The sequence below is a fragment of the Carassius gibelio genome, chromosome B9, assembly GCF_023724105.1.
Source record: "Carassius gibelio isolate Cgi1373 ecotype wild population from Czech Republic chromosome B9, carGib1.2-hapl.c, whole genome shotgun sequence".
Classification (NCBI taxonomy): Eukaryota; Metazoa; Chordata; class Actinopteri; order Cypriniformes; family Cyprinidae; genus Carassius; species Carassius gibelio.
This window is the reverse complement of record NC_068404.1, coordinates 6054625-6070018: the sequence shown is the minus strand read 5'-3', so window position 1 is coordinate 6070018 and position 15394 is coordinate 6054625. Positions and strand designations below refer to the sequence as shown.

The 15394-nt window shown below is 41.5% G+C and overlaps 1 protein-coding gene across 1 annotated transcript; it reads left to right on the top strand.

Moving 5' to 3' along the window:
• Positions 1–7814: 7814 nt before the first annotated feature.
• Positions 7815–11228, top strand: LOC127964313 (uncharacterized). Its single transcript, XM_052564447.1, has 2 exons — positions 7815–9500; positions 11035–11228. Exons 1-2 carry the CDS (start codon positions 7817–7819, stop codon positions 11226–11228), a joined length of 1878 nt encoding a protein of 625 aa, XP_052420407.1. The 5' UTR covers positions 7815–7816.
• The last annotated feature ends 4166 nt before the right edge of the window (positions 11229–15394 follow it).

Below are 15394 nucleotides of genomic sequence, written 5' to 3'. Positions count from 1 at the left end.
GGTCCAGGGAATGCTGCATGTTCCAGCATATAGTTGTGAAGGGCAGCAGTTCACAATCAGCTGCCAATCCGCAAACCATGCCCAAGAGACCCTACAAGAGAACTGTAGAGGCAGACACTTGCAAGAAGTGCAGACAATTCAAAACCAGTGCAACGGGACATAGCCAGTACAGGGGCAAGGTGTACTGCCCATGGACTGAGACCGTTACAAAAGAAATGGTTAGAGAAAATGCAGAGAACTGTTCCCAAATAATGTGTGTGTGTGTATATTATTGTAGTGTGTATATAGTAGTTTAAATATAAGTCCCTATTATATTTTTTTTTTTATTTTATTTAAACATTATTTCATATTTGATTTAACTTTATTTACATGTTTTAATCCCAAATTAAATTAAACTAAATTTTAAAATGTATCTCCTCCTGGGTCATTATACGAAAACGTGCCATTTTGTGTCCCTCAGGGAAAAAAAGCTCTGTAAATCTTAATAAAACATAAAAGAAATAGAATATTTTATATTTTAGTTTCCATAATGTCTCATAATATAAGAATAAATTATTTTCTGTTTCTTTGGTTTTTAAAGGATTTTAATCACATTTTTGTACAAAGCATCTTGAAGAAATGTTGAAAATGGCCTGTCCCTCAGTAAGATTTTTCTACTTCTACTTGCTATCGAGGCCAAAAAAGTCAAACTATCATAAAAAAACATATACTTGTATAAAGCCTTAAGTGTCAGTTCATTAGTCATAAATGGGTTTTATTCTTAACGTGTCAAATAAAATAAAAAAACACACAATTTAGTCGGGTCCCTAGGTTCTCGTCAACCCTGTTACTTTTTATAAAAACACCTCTTTAAAGATAATGGACTGTTCCAAAAGTTGCATCAGTTCCAGGAAGTGACATTATCTGACTTTCATGAAGTTGATGGTAGAAGACAAGTAAGTGTTCTCTTCTTTTTAATGAATTTTCTTTGAGGTTATGTAATGTCTGAAAGACAGGGACACGCTCATTGTGTCAGCCCTGTTACCAGAAAAGCATATGTTAAAAAGTTTTTTGTACATATTTAAAAATTTACATATATGATAATATTTAAGCCTCTCATTAAGGCACGTAATGTAGTGTCATTACCTATACCTCATGGCTAGTAATGGCCGGCAATAACCTTTTTCGTCAACCCTGTTACCGTCAACCCTGTAACCATTCCAGGGTAAGAGGGTTGACCCAAGTACGCTTTTGTGTGTCTTACCCATGTTGTATACACAAGAAGGGTTAAATCAAGGGCAACTGGACTAGGTACGTCCATATTTGAAGCTATTGCCTCTCATCCAAGGGGTTTCTTCATTTCTAAATGACTGATGGGGAGTGCCAGGCATTTAACCTCTGTGGGGTTGTCACCCCTGAGCCAACCCTTCTTGGATAACTGACCTGGATGACTGAGAATTTTAACAGACATACTTTTCTTACAAATAGTATACATAATATACATGTTTTTACAGTTTTTATCCCTAAAAATCATGTTTTTTTATTTATTCTACTGATAGATAGGCTAAAATATGTTGAGGTTACTGATCTATACTGATACACACAAGTGCATTGGGTTTTATAAATGTGCTTTATAAATCAAAAGTCATTATTTTTTTTATTATGAGAAGTCAATAAATTAACAAGCTTTTCAGTTTGCATTTGGGATACTCTCCATACATGCACTCCATCCAAATAGTTTGAAAAAGTTTTCTTGTCAAAAAATAAATCAAGCTTGTGTGACTTGTATGATTATTTGATGGCATGTGAACTACTTACATTTACAGTATGCTACACAATCATAAATAATCAGGGCTGGGGTGTAACGAAATACATGTAACAGCGTTACGTATGTAAAATACAAAATATGAGTAACTGTATTTCGTTAAAATTACATTTTAAATAAGGGGTAATCAGATTACAGTAACATCTGAAAACTATTTTAGATTACCAGTGATTACTTTTATTTTGATGTAATTTATTAATTTAATATTTAAGTTTGGGGATTTCAAACAATACCGCGACTGATTTTTTCCCGTTACAAGCACATAACGACACAAACATTCTCCTAGAAATCACACTATGCATTCAGTCAACAGATCCATACGAAGCATGCATAAAATAAAGGTTTATGAAGTCAAACAATAGCTTTATGTGGTTTACAGATGAACTTCTTTATTCATTCGAAATGTTCAGTATCATCTTTGGCTCGGTAATGCAAGTTCACGATCCAATTCGTGAACAGATGATTCTTATTCGTGAATCTTTTAAAATAATAATTTCCTTTATTTATTTATTTAATGAAACCAGTGTGGAAACCAATGCTTCACTAACGGGATAGATCTGGGTCAGGGTATATTCTGGCAAACCGTTTACCAATCAAGTTTCTCAATTGGCAAAGCAAACTGTGGTACACGCCACTACCAACACAGAATGGGTAAATCTGTGTTTTCTCAGCACAATATCATAGAAATATGAGGTTTGAGAAGTAGAAGGCTGGGCAACAGTTAAAACATTTTAAAGTTAAAGTTCATGCAAACAGATAAGTTTCGGTTTTTCATCATTTTTATGCTAAAATATCTCAATAGAGCCGTCTACATAATATGCTGATTAGTCATGTTGAATTAAAGGTTTATGAATGTCCAATTAAGACTCCATTACAACCATAATTGTAACTCAAACAAGCAGTATAATCAATACGGTAACTGTTGTCAACCCTGTAACTGATGTGTCAACCCTGTTACTTGTATAATATTCTAATATAACTTAAAAAATGTAAATAAAAATGTAATCAATTAATTGTAAATGTTTAGTAAGAGAGGCTAATAATCCACTCAAAATTGAATTGAGGTGTTTAATTTTTGTTTCCATACATTTTTCTTAAAACAGAAGATGCTGGGAGAGTGTAATTTGGAAATGAACGTATTCATCCCCTTAAAAAAATAAAACTTTCAATATTCTCAATTCACAAACACTCTTAATGTAACAAGGGGGAGTATATCTTCCACAGTATATCAGATTTGTTCTATACATGTATTTAAAACCTTTTCAAAAAGTAATTAATATGTTGGTAACAGGGTTGACCAAAAACACACATTTAAATTAGTTAAATGAAAAAAAATGAAAAAAATAAGATAGCCTGAGATGGCACGGCACATTTTCCTGAGAGGTAAGGATCTACTTAATCCAAAAAGGGGCTTAAAGATTTTCAAAACAGAAATTTGAAAATCAAACATTAAAAGTGGGAAATGGCACGTTTTCGTATAATGACCCTCCTAGAACTTTTAAGCTAGAACCACCAAACTTGGGTCAGACCTTCAGACTGGTCTGACTCGGGTTGCTATATCTTTTATAACTGATCCAGCTTGCAGTTTTCGACATTCATTGAGGGGGTTAAGATTTTATACAATAAAACGAATGATGTATTTAAACTGTCTACTGCCGTAGCAAAGCTTAAAAACTCTACTGAGAATACAGCTAAAACCAGCCTGTTGAAGCCATTTCTATGGAAGTAATAATATTTTGAGTTTATTTTGTAAAATCTGAGAAAAACCTGTGTTGCAAATGAAAGGTAGAAATTGGAATGTAAACAGTTAGCCAGTGATGTAGTATAACGTAATTTGATTGGCTGTTAGATTTATTATGAAAGAAATAGAACCCTATGAAACAGTCAGAAGCCACTGGACTTTTGGAGCAACACAGTCTTTTGACCTATGCAAAACTGCACAGTTAATTTGTAAGAAAAGTACATATCCTACGTTTTTTATGTTTTAAGATTTGTAATTAAACAGTCAAACGAAGAACTTTGGATTCAAGACTTTTATTCACTGACGTTTTGTGTTGAGTACAACTCTGAAGTCCTAAGCTAGTGAGTCGGCTTTGCGCTCACATTCAAAGTCAAAAGACTGCTCGACATAGTCAAAATATCGAGTAAATTCAGAAGATTGCTTGAGGAAGCCGAAAGACGAGCCGTGTGAGAAGATCGCTAAAGAAAAAAGACACCCGTGATGACGGCGAACTAATCGATCGAGCGGCTCTGAGGAAAACCTGTTAACGGCTGCTATCAAATACGATAGACCATTTCGGACCAAAACTACGTTGCAGAAAAAAGAATACAGAAAGGAAGCCAGAGATAGCCGAAAGTAAGTCGTCGGCTGAATGAGACATTCCGTGGAACAGGTCTGATATTTTCTTCATGACTCTATTCATCGTCTAAAAGTGACAGCCAAGTGTGTTCACTGGATTTCATACTGAAAGTCATAGAGCTTGACATAAATCCTGCACATCAGTGACTCTTCTAAATGAGTGTTTTTAAGAAGATTAGAAGCTGTGGAGAATATTAAGAATTGTGACAATTTTGTGAAGATTTAAAAGTGACATGACATGGCAGATGAAAGCGCAGCTGCGTGTGATGACCAAAAGAGGGCGCCAAAGCCCACAGAAAAGGCTGTAGAGGAGAAAATACACAGGCTGAAAGGAGAACGCAAGGGAAAGTTGGCACAAATAACCAAACAGAAGAATCATTTAGCCAAATTGAAGGAAAATGAACAAAATGTTAATTTCATTAAAGATGAAGAATTGTTGCGGTTCGAAAGATGCTTAAAACAGTATGCACGGATTAATGAAGAGTTGTGTGAGTTAATAGATGAAGATGAAAAGAAAGCAGATCAAGATGCTTATGAGAACAGATTTTCGGAATTTCAGCAGTTTATAGAAGACACAAATAAATGGATTGCAGATGTTCTAAAAGATGAGGAAGATGATATTAGGCCACATGATAGTGTATCCAAAGCTAACTCCGTGGTAAGCCAGACTTCCAGTACTACTTCTGCAAGGCTGAGAATTAAAGCTGAACGTGAAGCACTGTTGGCAAGAGCTGCAGCAATGAAAAAGAGAGAAGCAATAGAACAGGAAGAAACTCGCTTGAGAATTAGAAAAGAGCAATTGGAGCTTGAAACTGAGCTTGCTGCTTCAGATGCCAAACTGAAGGTATACGAAGAATTTGAAGATGTTCATGAATCTAAACATGATTTATCAGTGCTACCTTCAGGACCCAGATCTGAACCTCTGATGTGTAAACCAGAAAAACACAATGTAGACGATTACATGCAATGTGGAGCTGGTAAAACACCCCTTACATTCAATCCAAAGCCAGCCACTCAAGTTGGTGCTTCAGTAAGAAGAAAGTCATCGTCAAGGTATGATGCAGTCAGCAGCACGCCACATCTTAATCATCATGATCACACTGATTTCTCTACAGATAGCCTGCACAAAGTGTTACAGCGTCAAAACGAAGTCACTGAGATGCTCATTAAACAACAGAATTTGTCTCAACTCCCTCAAAGAGACATATCAACGTTTACAGGAGATCCTCTGACTTACAGATCTTTCATAAGGGCATTCGAGCATGCTATCGACAGTAAAACCGACAGTAATCAGGACCGGCTGTACTACCTTGAACAGTTCACGAGTGGAGAGCCACTTGATCTCATTCGGAGCTGTGAGCACATGAAACCCGACAGAGCTTATAAAGAAGCCAGAGAACTGCTTGATCGTCACTATGGAGATGAAATAACCATCGCTACAGCTTATATCAAGAAGGCTATGGAATGGCCTCAGATAAGGCCGGAAGACAGAAAAGGATTGAATGCTTTTGCTTTGTTCTTGGTTGGATGTTGTAACACAATAAATGATGTGGACTACATGGACGAAATGAACAATCCTACCAACATGAAGTCCATTTTATCCAAACTTCCATTCAAACTGAAAGAAAAATGGAGAAGTTATGCTTATGACATTCAAGAAAGAACAAGAAGAAGAGCCAGATTTCCTGATTTAGTGGAATATGTGTACCGGCAAGCAAAGGTTGCAAATGACCCACTGTTTGGAGATATTCTGGACTCCACTTCAAGTAATCCGAAAAGCTCAAAAAAGCAACCAAGCCTTAGAAAAAGTGAGTCTAAAAGAAGTAGCTTTGCTGTTAATGTGTCTGCTACCGAAAATAATGTCAGTAAAAGCCAACCTGAGAAGAAAGCTTTTGCATCCAAGTCAACAAATGTTTTTCAAAGTCCCTGTCTTTACTGCCAGAAGAACCATGCACTGAATGCGTGCAACAAGATTCGAGAACAGCCTCTGAAAGAAAGAATTCAGTTTTTGAAAACGAACGGCCTTTGTTTTGGGTGTCTGACGGCAGGTCATATGTCCAAGGACTGTAAAAAAAAGGGCCTCTTGTCCAGATTGTTCATTCAAGCACCCAGCTATCTTGCATGTTGTTAAGGAAGATCCTTCATCAAAGAACAACATTGCAGACGACAGGTCACAAAGCATGAGTGAAGTCACAAGTGCTCTCGTGTCTGCAGGGTGCAGAAAAGGTGACCATACTGGGGCCGGGAACAGTGAGTGTATTCTTCCCATCGTACCTGTGCAGATAAAACACAAGAAAGACACAAAGATAATCAAGACCTATGCTTTCCTGGATCAAGGAAGTACAGCGACTTTCTGCGCTGAAGAATTGGCGAAGAATTTGAATATGCGGGGCAAAAAGACAGAGTTCCTGCTTCGTACTATAGCGCAACAACAGAAAGTGTATAGTTATGAACTTACCGATCTGGAGGTGTGTGGCTTAAAGGAGCAAAACTACATTCAGCTTCCCAATGTGTATACTCAGCCAGATATACCTGCAAAAAAGGCCAACATCCCACAGAAGAAAGATTTGGAGAAGTGGTCATACCTGAGTCGAGTCCATCTCCCAAAACTTGAAGCCGAAGTTGGTCTGCTCATCGGTGTCAATGCATACAAAGCAATGGAGCCATGGGAGATTATTAATAGCCAGAACAACGGACCATATGCTGTAAAGACAGCTCTTGGCTGGGTCTTCAATGGGCCAATCAGCAGATGCCAAGAACAGGAATCAGATGATGACAAAAAACAAAGTTTCCTTGTCAATCGTATTTCTTTGATAAGCGTCGAAGACATGTTGATGAAGCACTATAATGCAGATTTTCCAGAAAGAAAATGTGACGACAGACAGGAACAGTCGCAACATGACAAACAGTTCATGTATACAGTGACAACATCAGCTCAGCTCGTGGATGGTCACTTCTGCATTAAGTTGCCTTTGAAGGATGACAAGGTGAAGATGCCAAGCAACCGTGGTATTGCTGAACAGAGGCTTAACTCTTTGAAGAGGAAGTTCAGTAGGAATTCACATTTCTTTCAAGAGTACAAGGCTTTTATGGAAAACATACTGGAAAAAGGCTATGCAGTAAGGATTCCAGAAGAACAGTTGATTCGCAGTGATGGAAGAGTATGGTTTATTCCACACCATGGAGTTTACCATCCAAAAAAGAGGAAACTCAGAGTCGTCTTTGACTGTGCAGCAACTTACCAAGGTGTGTCGCTAAATGACCAGTTGTTGCAAGGGCCTGACTTAACTAACACCCTCATCGGAGTATTGTTGAGATTCAGACAGGAGCCTGTAGCCATGATGGCAGATATAGAGTCCATGTTTTACCAGGTGCGGATTCCAGACACGGACGCGGATATGCTGCGCTTTCTGTGGTGGCCAGGTGGCAATCTGAATGTGGAAGCAGAAGAGTACAGAATGTGTGTGCATTTGTTCGGTGCTACATCATCTCCTAGTTGTGCATCATATGCATTAAGAAGAACAGCGGAAGATGCTGCATCAAAGAGTACCCCAGAAGCCACACAGACAGTCCTCAAGAACTTCTATGTGGACGACTGTTTGAAGTCTGTAGCCACAGAAGATAAAGCCATTGCTCTTGTGAAGGAGCTAATGATGTTGTGCGCCATTGGTGGTTTCCATTTGACCAAGTGGTTCAGCAACAGCAAAGCCCTGCTGGGTTCCATTCCTGACCAAGAACGAGCAGCTGAAGTCAAAGATCTCGTTTTGGAGCATGATGAGTTACCAGTAGAACGGGCATTAGGCATGCAGTGGTGCACGAGTTCTGACAGCTTCAGGTTCAAAATACATCTGCCCGACAAGCCATGTACAAGACGGGGCATTTTATCTGTAGTCAGTTCGGTGTATGACCCAATGGGTTTTTTGGCACCACTTCTACTACCTATCAAGCTCATTTTAAGAAATCTCTGCCAAGAGAAGAAAGGTTGGGATGTAGAACTCCATGAAAAGGAATGTCGGGCATGGATGAAGTGGCTGACAGACTTAGACAAGATTTCAGAGCTACGTCTGAACAGATGTTTCAAACCTGCCGCATTTGGGCCCACAAACACTGCTCAAATCCATAATTTCTCAGATGCTAGTCAAGATGGATATGGCGTTGTGTCGTATCTCTTGCTGTCAAATGAGCGGGGTGAGAAACATGTATCATTCTTGATGGGAAAGTCCAGAGTCACTCCACTCAAACAGATCACGATCCCGAGAATGGAGTTGACAGCAGCAATGGTTGCAGTCAAGATCGATCGGATGTTGAAAGAAGAACTTGAAGTTCCCCTGATGGAGTCAGTCTTCTGGACGGATAGTACAACAGTACTAAAGTACATTGAGAATGATGCCCTTCGTTTCAAAGCGTTTGTAGCCAACCGTGTCTCTTTCATTAGAGAAGCGACTACATCTTCTCAGTGGAAGTATGTCAACACCTCACAAAACCCAGCAGATCAGGCTTCCAGAGGTTTAAAGATCCAGAGCTTCATGGAAAGTAAGAGCTGGTTTCAGGGGCCTAGTTTCCTGCGAGAAGAAGTTGAATGGCCGAAACAACCTGAACAATGGCCTTACCTGACTGAAGATGATGTTGAGGTGAAGACATCCGCTGCAGTGTCATGCACAAACTCAAATGAGTGCACAGATCCACTGAATCAGCTCTTTGAGTATTACTCCAGTTGGCATAAGCTAAAAAAGGCAGCAGCCTGGATTTTGCAATTGAGAAGGACGTTGCGGCACCTGAGCGAGAAAAGAAAAGAGTTTGAGCAGAACATACAGCAGAATGAGAATGATCCAGAGAAAAGCAGATCTATAGTTGAACAGCAAATGGTGATGTACAAGAAAAACCTGGAAAAAACAATACTTACCGTGGAAGATCTATCCAGAGCTGAAATTGAACTTGTTAAATACAGCCAGAAACAAACTTACATGGAGGAGATACACGCTTTGCAGCTGGCAGGCTCCCGTGTGAAAAAGAACAGTTCTATTTTCAAGCTGGATCCATACTTGCAAGGAGATGTGTTGAGAGTAGGAGGACGTTTGAATAGATCGGCGATGCCTGAAGAGGCCAAGCATCCTGCCATTCTGCATAAACAGCACAGAATAGCTCACCTCATTCTCCACCATATTCATCAAGAGTGTGGACATGGAGGTAGGAACCATGTCTTAGCCATATTACGACAACGGAATTGGATACCAAGAGCCAATGCAGCAGCAAGAAAAGTAATTTCAGAGTGCAACCTCTGCAGAAGACTGCATGCCAAGGCAGGAGAGCAGAAAATGGCGGATTTGCCTCAAGACCGTCTGCTTCCTTTGCTGTGAGTGTATGCACTTGAAAATTTCAGTGTGATGCTGTGTTTGTGTCATCCACAACCACCTTTCAGGCCCGACGAAATCCTGCGAAGGAAGTGAGTACTGAGGCGGGCGAAGAAAACATCTCAAATTATATGCCGTCGATGACATCCTGACCCTTCTTCCCCACGTGACGGTGGCGGGAAACAATTTCAAGTAAGAACAGTGTGCATATAGTGGGAAGTATTAACGGTGAGGAGTTGGCTGCTGTAGGAGGAAATCAGCTGTGCGTGTATTATTACCTGCTGTGGAGTTCTTCAAAGGTTCGCCCCTGTCTAGATCTCTTGCCCTGCCGTTTGGAAGAAAGAAGTTTAGCACACCCCGGGTGAAACAACTTACCTGTGTGTGACACCAGCGGAGGCCGTGTTCGGCCCAACGCAGCAGCAGCTTTCGATCCGCATCTCTATCAGCAGTTGGTTGAAGCCTCAGAAAAGGAACGCCTGACGTCTATTTCCTCAAAGGTCTGTGAGTTACATCACTTCCTGTTTCCCTGTATGCCCAAGTGAAGCCCCAGTTACCTTTGATGTACTTACCTTATGCCCAAAGCTAAAGCCACCATATTGTGTTGTACACTCGCCTGTATGCCCAAGTGAAGCCCCAGTTACCTTTGGTGTACTTACCTTATGCCCAAAGCTAAATCCAGCATATTGTGTTGTACACTCGCCTGTATGCCCAAGTGAAGTCCCAGTTACCTTTGGGGTACTTACCTTATGCCCAAAGCTAAATCCAGCATATTGTGTTGTACACTCGCCTGTATGCCCAAGTGAAGTCCCAGTTACCTTTGATGTACTTACCTTATGCCCAAAGCTAAAGCCAGCATATTGTGTTGTACACTCGCCTGTATGCCCAAGTGAAGCCCCAGTTACCTTTGATGTACTTACCTTATGCCCAAAGCTAAAGCCAGCATATTGTGTTGTACACTCGCCTATATGCCCAAGTGAAGCCCCAGTTATCTTTGGTGTACCTACCTTATGCCCAAAGCTAAAGCCAGCATATTGTGTTGTACACTCGCCTGTATGCCCAAGTGAAGTCCCAGTTACCTTTGATGTACTTACCTTATGCCCAAAGCTAAAGCCAGCATATTGTGTTGTACACTCGCCTGTATGCCCAAGTGAAGTCCCAGTTACCTTTGATGTACTTACCTTATGCCCAAAGCTAAAGCCAGCATATTGTGTTGTACACTCACCTGTATGCCCAAGTGAAGTCCCAGTTACCTTTGATGTACTTACCTTATGCCCAAAGCTAAAGCCAGCATATTGTGTTGTACACTCGCCTGTATGCCCAAGTGAAGTCCCAGTTACCTTTGATGTACTTACCTTATGCCCAAAGCTAAAGCCAGCATATTGTGTTGTACACTCGCCTGTATGCCCAAGTGAAGTCCCAGTTACCTTTGATGTACTTACCCTATGCCCAAAGCTAAAGCCAGCATATTGTTGTACACTCGCCTGTATGTCCAAGTGAAGCCCCAGTTGTCTTTTCTACAGACTTACCTGTGGTCCCTTTGAAGCGTCTACCTGCACGTCGACCCGTCACTCAGGATACAGAAACCGCGGAAACCCCCCCGTACACTTACCAGTACGGTTTCAGCCGGATCCCAGCAGCCATTGTGCAGCTCCACCAGCATCTGGACGACTGGGAGTCCAACCCGCTGGGCCGCCTCGGAGCTCGCCACGAGTAGCAGCAGGTATCCATCGTGCATTCAAACTCTCAATACTCACCACTTGTATCTGTTACGTCCAGGAAAGGAGAGGGCCCTGGACAGTCGTTCTGCAAGCCAGAACAAAGGGGCACTTGTGAATAAGCTGATTGTCGCCACATAGCCAGAAGGAAAGAGGAGTGAAGGACTCACCTGAGATCTCCCGCGACGGAGTCTAAGAGACTCGAGACTGTTACTCTCCAATTGGAGAGTTGGATTTTAGCCTCCCTTCCCCCTTCCACATACCCTTTTTTTTAGTAATTTAATAAAAAAAATTTAATATTTACTTACCGTCTCTCATGTGTCTGGTCATTGGGGTGTTCTTGGGACCTCCTTGAGGTGGTAAATAGGAAGGGGCGTGACTCACGACATCTGTGGTCCGCTCCGACCTGTGACAATATAATCATGGAGCTCGCAACATAGCCTGTGTAAGGTCCAGGCACTCGGCCCAAGGAAGGTATCCGGTGTTGGATGAAGGTTGCCTATGTGTTCGGTCTTTCAGTACCTAGAGTTATTTAATATAGGTTAAACTCAAATCTAACTCCATTTTATTATTTAATCTGACTCCATTTTAGTATGGCCTTGAATTTAGATTGAAATGCAAATTGGTTGTATGCCTTTTTAATTAGTATTCTTCTGACATTTGATTATTCTAGTTAATTATTTACTTTTATATTAACTCGTTCATTCGGGTGCTCATGTTGCTAACAAGGATACAACGTAATCTATTAGTAAATAATTACAGAGTAAAACAGAATAAAATAAAATGTAACAATTTATTATCAGTCAGGTAAATATATGTTCCACCAATTACATATCAATTACAATTGAAACATATCAAATCATATCATTATAAGACATCAAATTCTCAAAAATTAATCTAAAAGTAAAATATGCATACCTGACCTTAGAAAATACATAGTATGAAGTGAAGAGACACACCACACTCTGGGCTTTCTGGCTACAGAATCATTTTCCTTTTGCTGCAATTGTTTACCTCAGACCAAGACAAACATCCCCCGAGATGGAGACAGGTCCCAAGCCTGGGTGAATTTACAACTCAATGGAAACAGGAGGTAATTTACATGGAGGACCCTGGGAAGGGGCACTCCTATTACAGTAGGCAAAATATCTCTTAACTCTTAGGATCTGTATTATCTTTTAATCTACTTTTGTAAGATTGAGACCATTGTACCAGTTGCACTGAGACATTTCAAATGATACCAGACATGACTGTTAGTTCACTTGCATTGACATTTTCATGTAATCATTTTGGGATGATTTAGTTGAGGGAAGCATGGGTGAAGGGATTTATAATGAAACAAATGGCCAGAAGGGAAGGAGGTCTCCTGCACCTCCACTCTGTGGGATGTCTTAAAGATGTCTGGGTAAGTTTGTATTGTCTGTTTCTCAGGAGATCAAAGTATCTCAGGTTCTTTCATCCTTACACCTGTCTCGAATCCTCCTGCCAACCAAAGAAACTATTAAAGGGCTGGTTAACAATAAAAATCCAATGCTCAAAATGGCATGTGCAAATGTTTGAGCTGTAACATCCAGTTTATAGAACCTCGCTGTAGAACAGTTCGATAGATAATGGACAAGGAGGTCAGGGGTAATAGCACAGAGTGAAGATGGCCCACCGAATGGCCAAACATTTTTTTTCAATGGTGCTGTATCTAGTCTCTCTTTTTGAGAGCTTTCGACTTAGATACAGCACTGGCCGCTCCTCTCCTGCGACCACCAGAGACAGGACTGCACCCAGCACCCTGTCCGACATGTCCGTCTGCAACAAAAACGGGAGATTAAAGTTAGGAGAGTGCAAGAGCGGCCCGCCGCACAGGGCAGCCTTTACCTTGGTTAGGGCCTGTTGGCATGGCTCCATCCACTGAACTGGATCTGGTGCTTCCTTTTTGGTGAGATCAGTCAGCGGGCTGGTGAGCTCCGAATATTTAGGAATAAACCTTCTATAATATCCCGTCAGCCCCAGGAACTGTCTTACCTCCTTTTTGGTCTTAGGGCTTGGGCAAGCCGCAATCGCTGCTGTCTAGTCAATATGGGGACGCACCTACCCATGACCCAAGTGGAAGCCCAGATACCATACCTCCACCTGCCCAATTGCACACTTTCGTGGATTCGTCGTGAGTCCTGCCACCCTTAAGGATCTCAGGACCGCACGCAGATGTTCCATATGCCGCTGCCAATCATTACTGTGTATAATGATCTCGTCAAGATAGGCATACACGCAATGGGGCCAGAGAATCTTATCCATGACATGCTGAAAGGTGGCGGGAGCCCCGAATAACCCAAAGGGAAGGGTGACAAATTGGTGTAACCCAAATGGCGAGGTGAAGGCCATTTTTTACTTTGGATAATGGCGACAAGGGGATCTGCCAATACACTTTTGTTAAATCCAGTGTCGAATAAAAGTGAGCTGAACCTAACTGATCAAGCAACTCTGCAACTCGGGACATTGGATAAGCATAGAATTTTGACACTGCGTTCACCTTTCGGTAATCAACACAGAAACAGAAGCTGTCTGTTTTAGGGACTAAACCTATCGGGTTCGCCCAGTCGTTATGCGATTCTTCTATTACTCCCAACTCTAGCATGACCGTTAATTCATCCTGAACCACTTTTTTTGTGTGTTTCAGTAAATGATAGGGCCGTTTTCGATGTGGTGCTGTATGAGATTCGTGCAACCCAGCAGGGGTCAAAATACATCTGCAAAAATCTGCTTGCAACTTGGCTACCTCTGAAAGCTGCCGTGGCGAGAGGTGATCTCCCCCAGGGACCAGAGTGAGCGGGTTGGTTTTGACAGCTGCTTCTGGTCCGGGATCATCCTTTGCTGAAATTGTCACTGCTAACTCAACCGAGGTCACCTCATTCCACCGCTTGCCACTTCGCGAGTAATTTAGAACTGGATGTTGGAGGTAACACAAGCACTTTCTCTCCCGGTGTAAATTGACATGCTCGCGTACCCCTGTAGTACAGCCGACTCAGCCGACAATACGGGCTCGAGCTAGAGTCCTGCACGGGTTAGCAAATTAACATCTGAAGTAAAGATGAATTTACATACACATAACATAAAAACGAATCCCATTCGACTGATTTGCTTCAAAATCAGTTAGTTTAGGACAGTGGTTTGAATGTAACTCAATGGTGCTCTCTGCTGGTAGGGATTAGTAAAATGGCGGATCGAACACTTCCGGTGGCTTCACTGTCTGTTGGCAGTTTAGAACGCAATGAGCGATCCAGTTAAAAACGGGTTCAAAACAGTCACGTGCAAACTAAAAATAGGCCTACGTTCCACTTTAAAAAAAAATCACAAAAGTGCGTACTGCTGCATGAGTCATTAGTTAACAGACGTTAACTAATTTTTTTCAACAAAAATGCATGGGCGGGTGCGGATTTACAAAATCGGACCCGTGCAGCTCTCTGGCTCGAGCCATTTATCCCAATTTTTGGTGTCCTCCTTCACAAACTTACGAACCATGGATTTTAATGTTCGATTAAATCGTTCCACAAAGCTGTCTGTTTGTGGGTGATAGACGCTGATGCGAATCGATTTAATGCCCAGTAGTTCTGTAGTGACATAAACGCAGTGCCCTGGTCTGTGAGGATCTCTTTGGGGATCCCCACTCGGGAGATTGTGCAAAGTGGCACTGCTTCAGGGTATTGTGTTGCATAGTCCACCAGAACTAATGCAAACCGATGCCCACGTGCTGAGCATTCTAATGGCCCAATGAGGTCCATACCAATTCTCTCGAAGGGGACCTCCATCAGTGGTAAAGGACGCAATGGAGCTTTAGAAGTGGCCAGCAGATTTGCCAGCTGACACTCCCAACACCCCGCACACCACTGTCGGATGTGCTCATTAATGCCTGGCCAAAAAAATCAAGCCATTAGCCACTCACATGCCTTTGCGTCCCCCAAATGGCCTGCCTTGGGACTACAGTGAGCCGCCTGGAAAAGCATTTCCAGATGGCTTTTTGGGACTAATAATTGGGTTATATTCCTTTTTGACTGGGTATCTTGGGTCACCCGATACAACATATCTTTTATCATGGAAAAATAACGATAAGAAAGCAGTTGGTCTGGCTGGAGAAGCCATCCGTCGATGGTGTGGACCTGGTCGTACGCGTTTTTAA

What these genes read in the sequence shown, in the direction of transcription:
- LOC127964313 (XM_052564447.1), top strand. Translation starts at nt 7,817, where the DNA reads ATGTTGTGCGCCATTGGTGGTTTCCATTTGACCAAGTGGTTCAGCAAC. An exon ending in GGCGGATTTGCCTCAAGACC is followed by an intron (nt 9,501 to 11,034) that starts GTCTGCTTCCTT and finishes TCTTTTCTACAG; the next exon opens with ACTTACCTGTGGTCCCTTTG.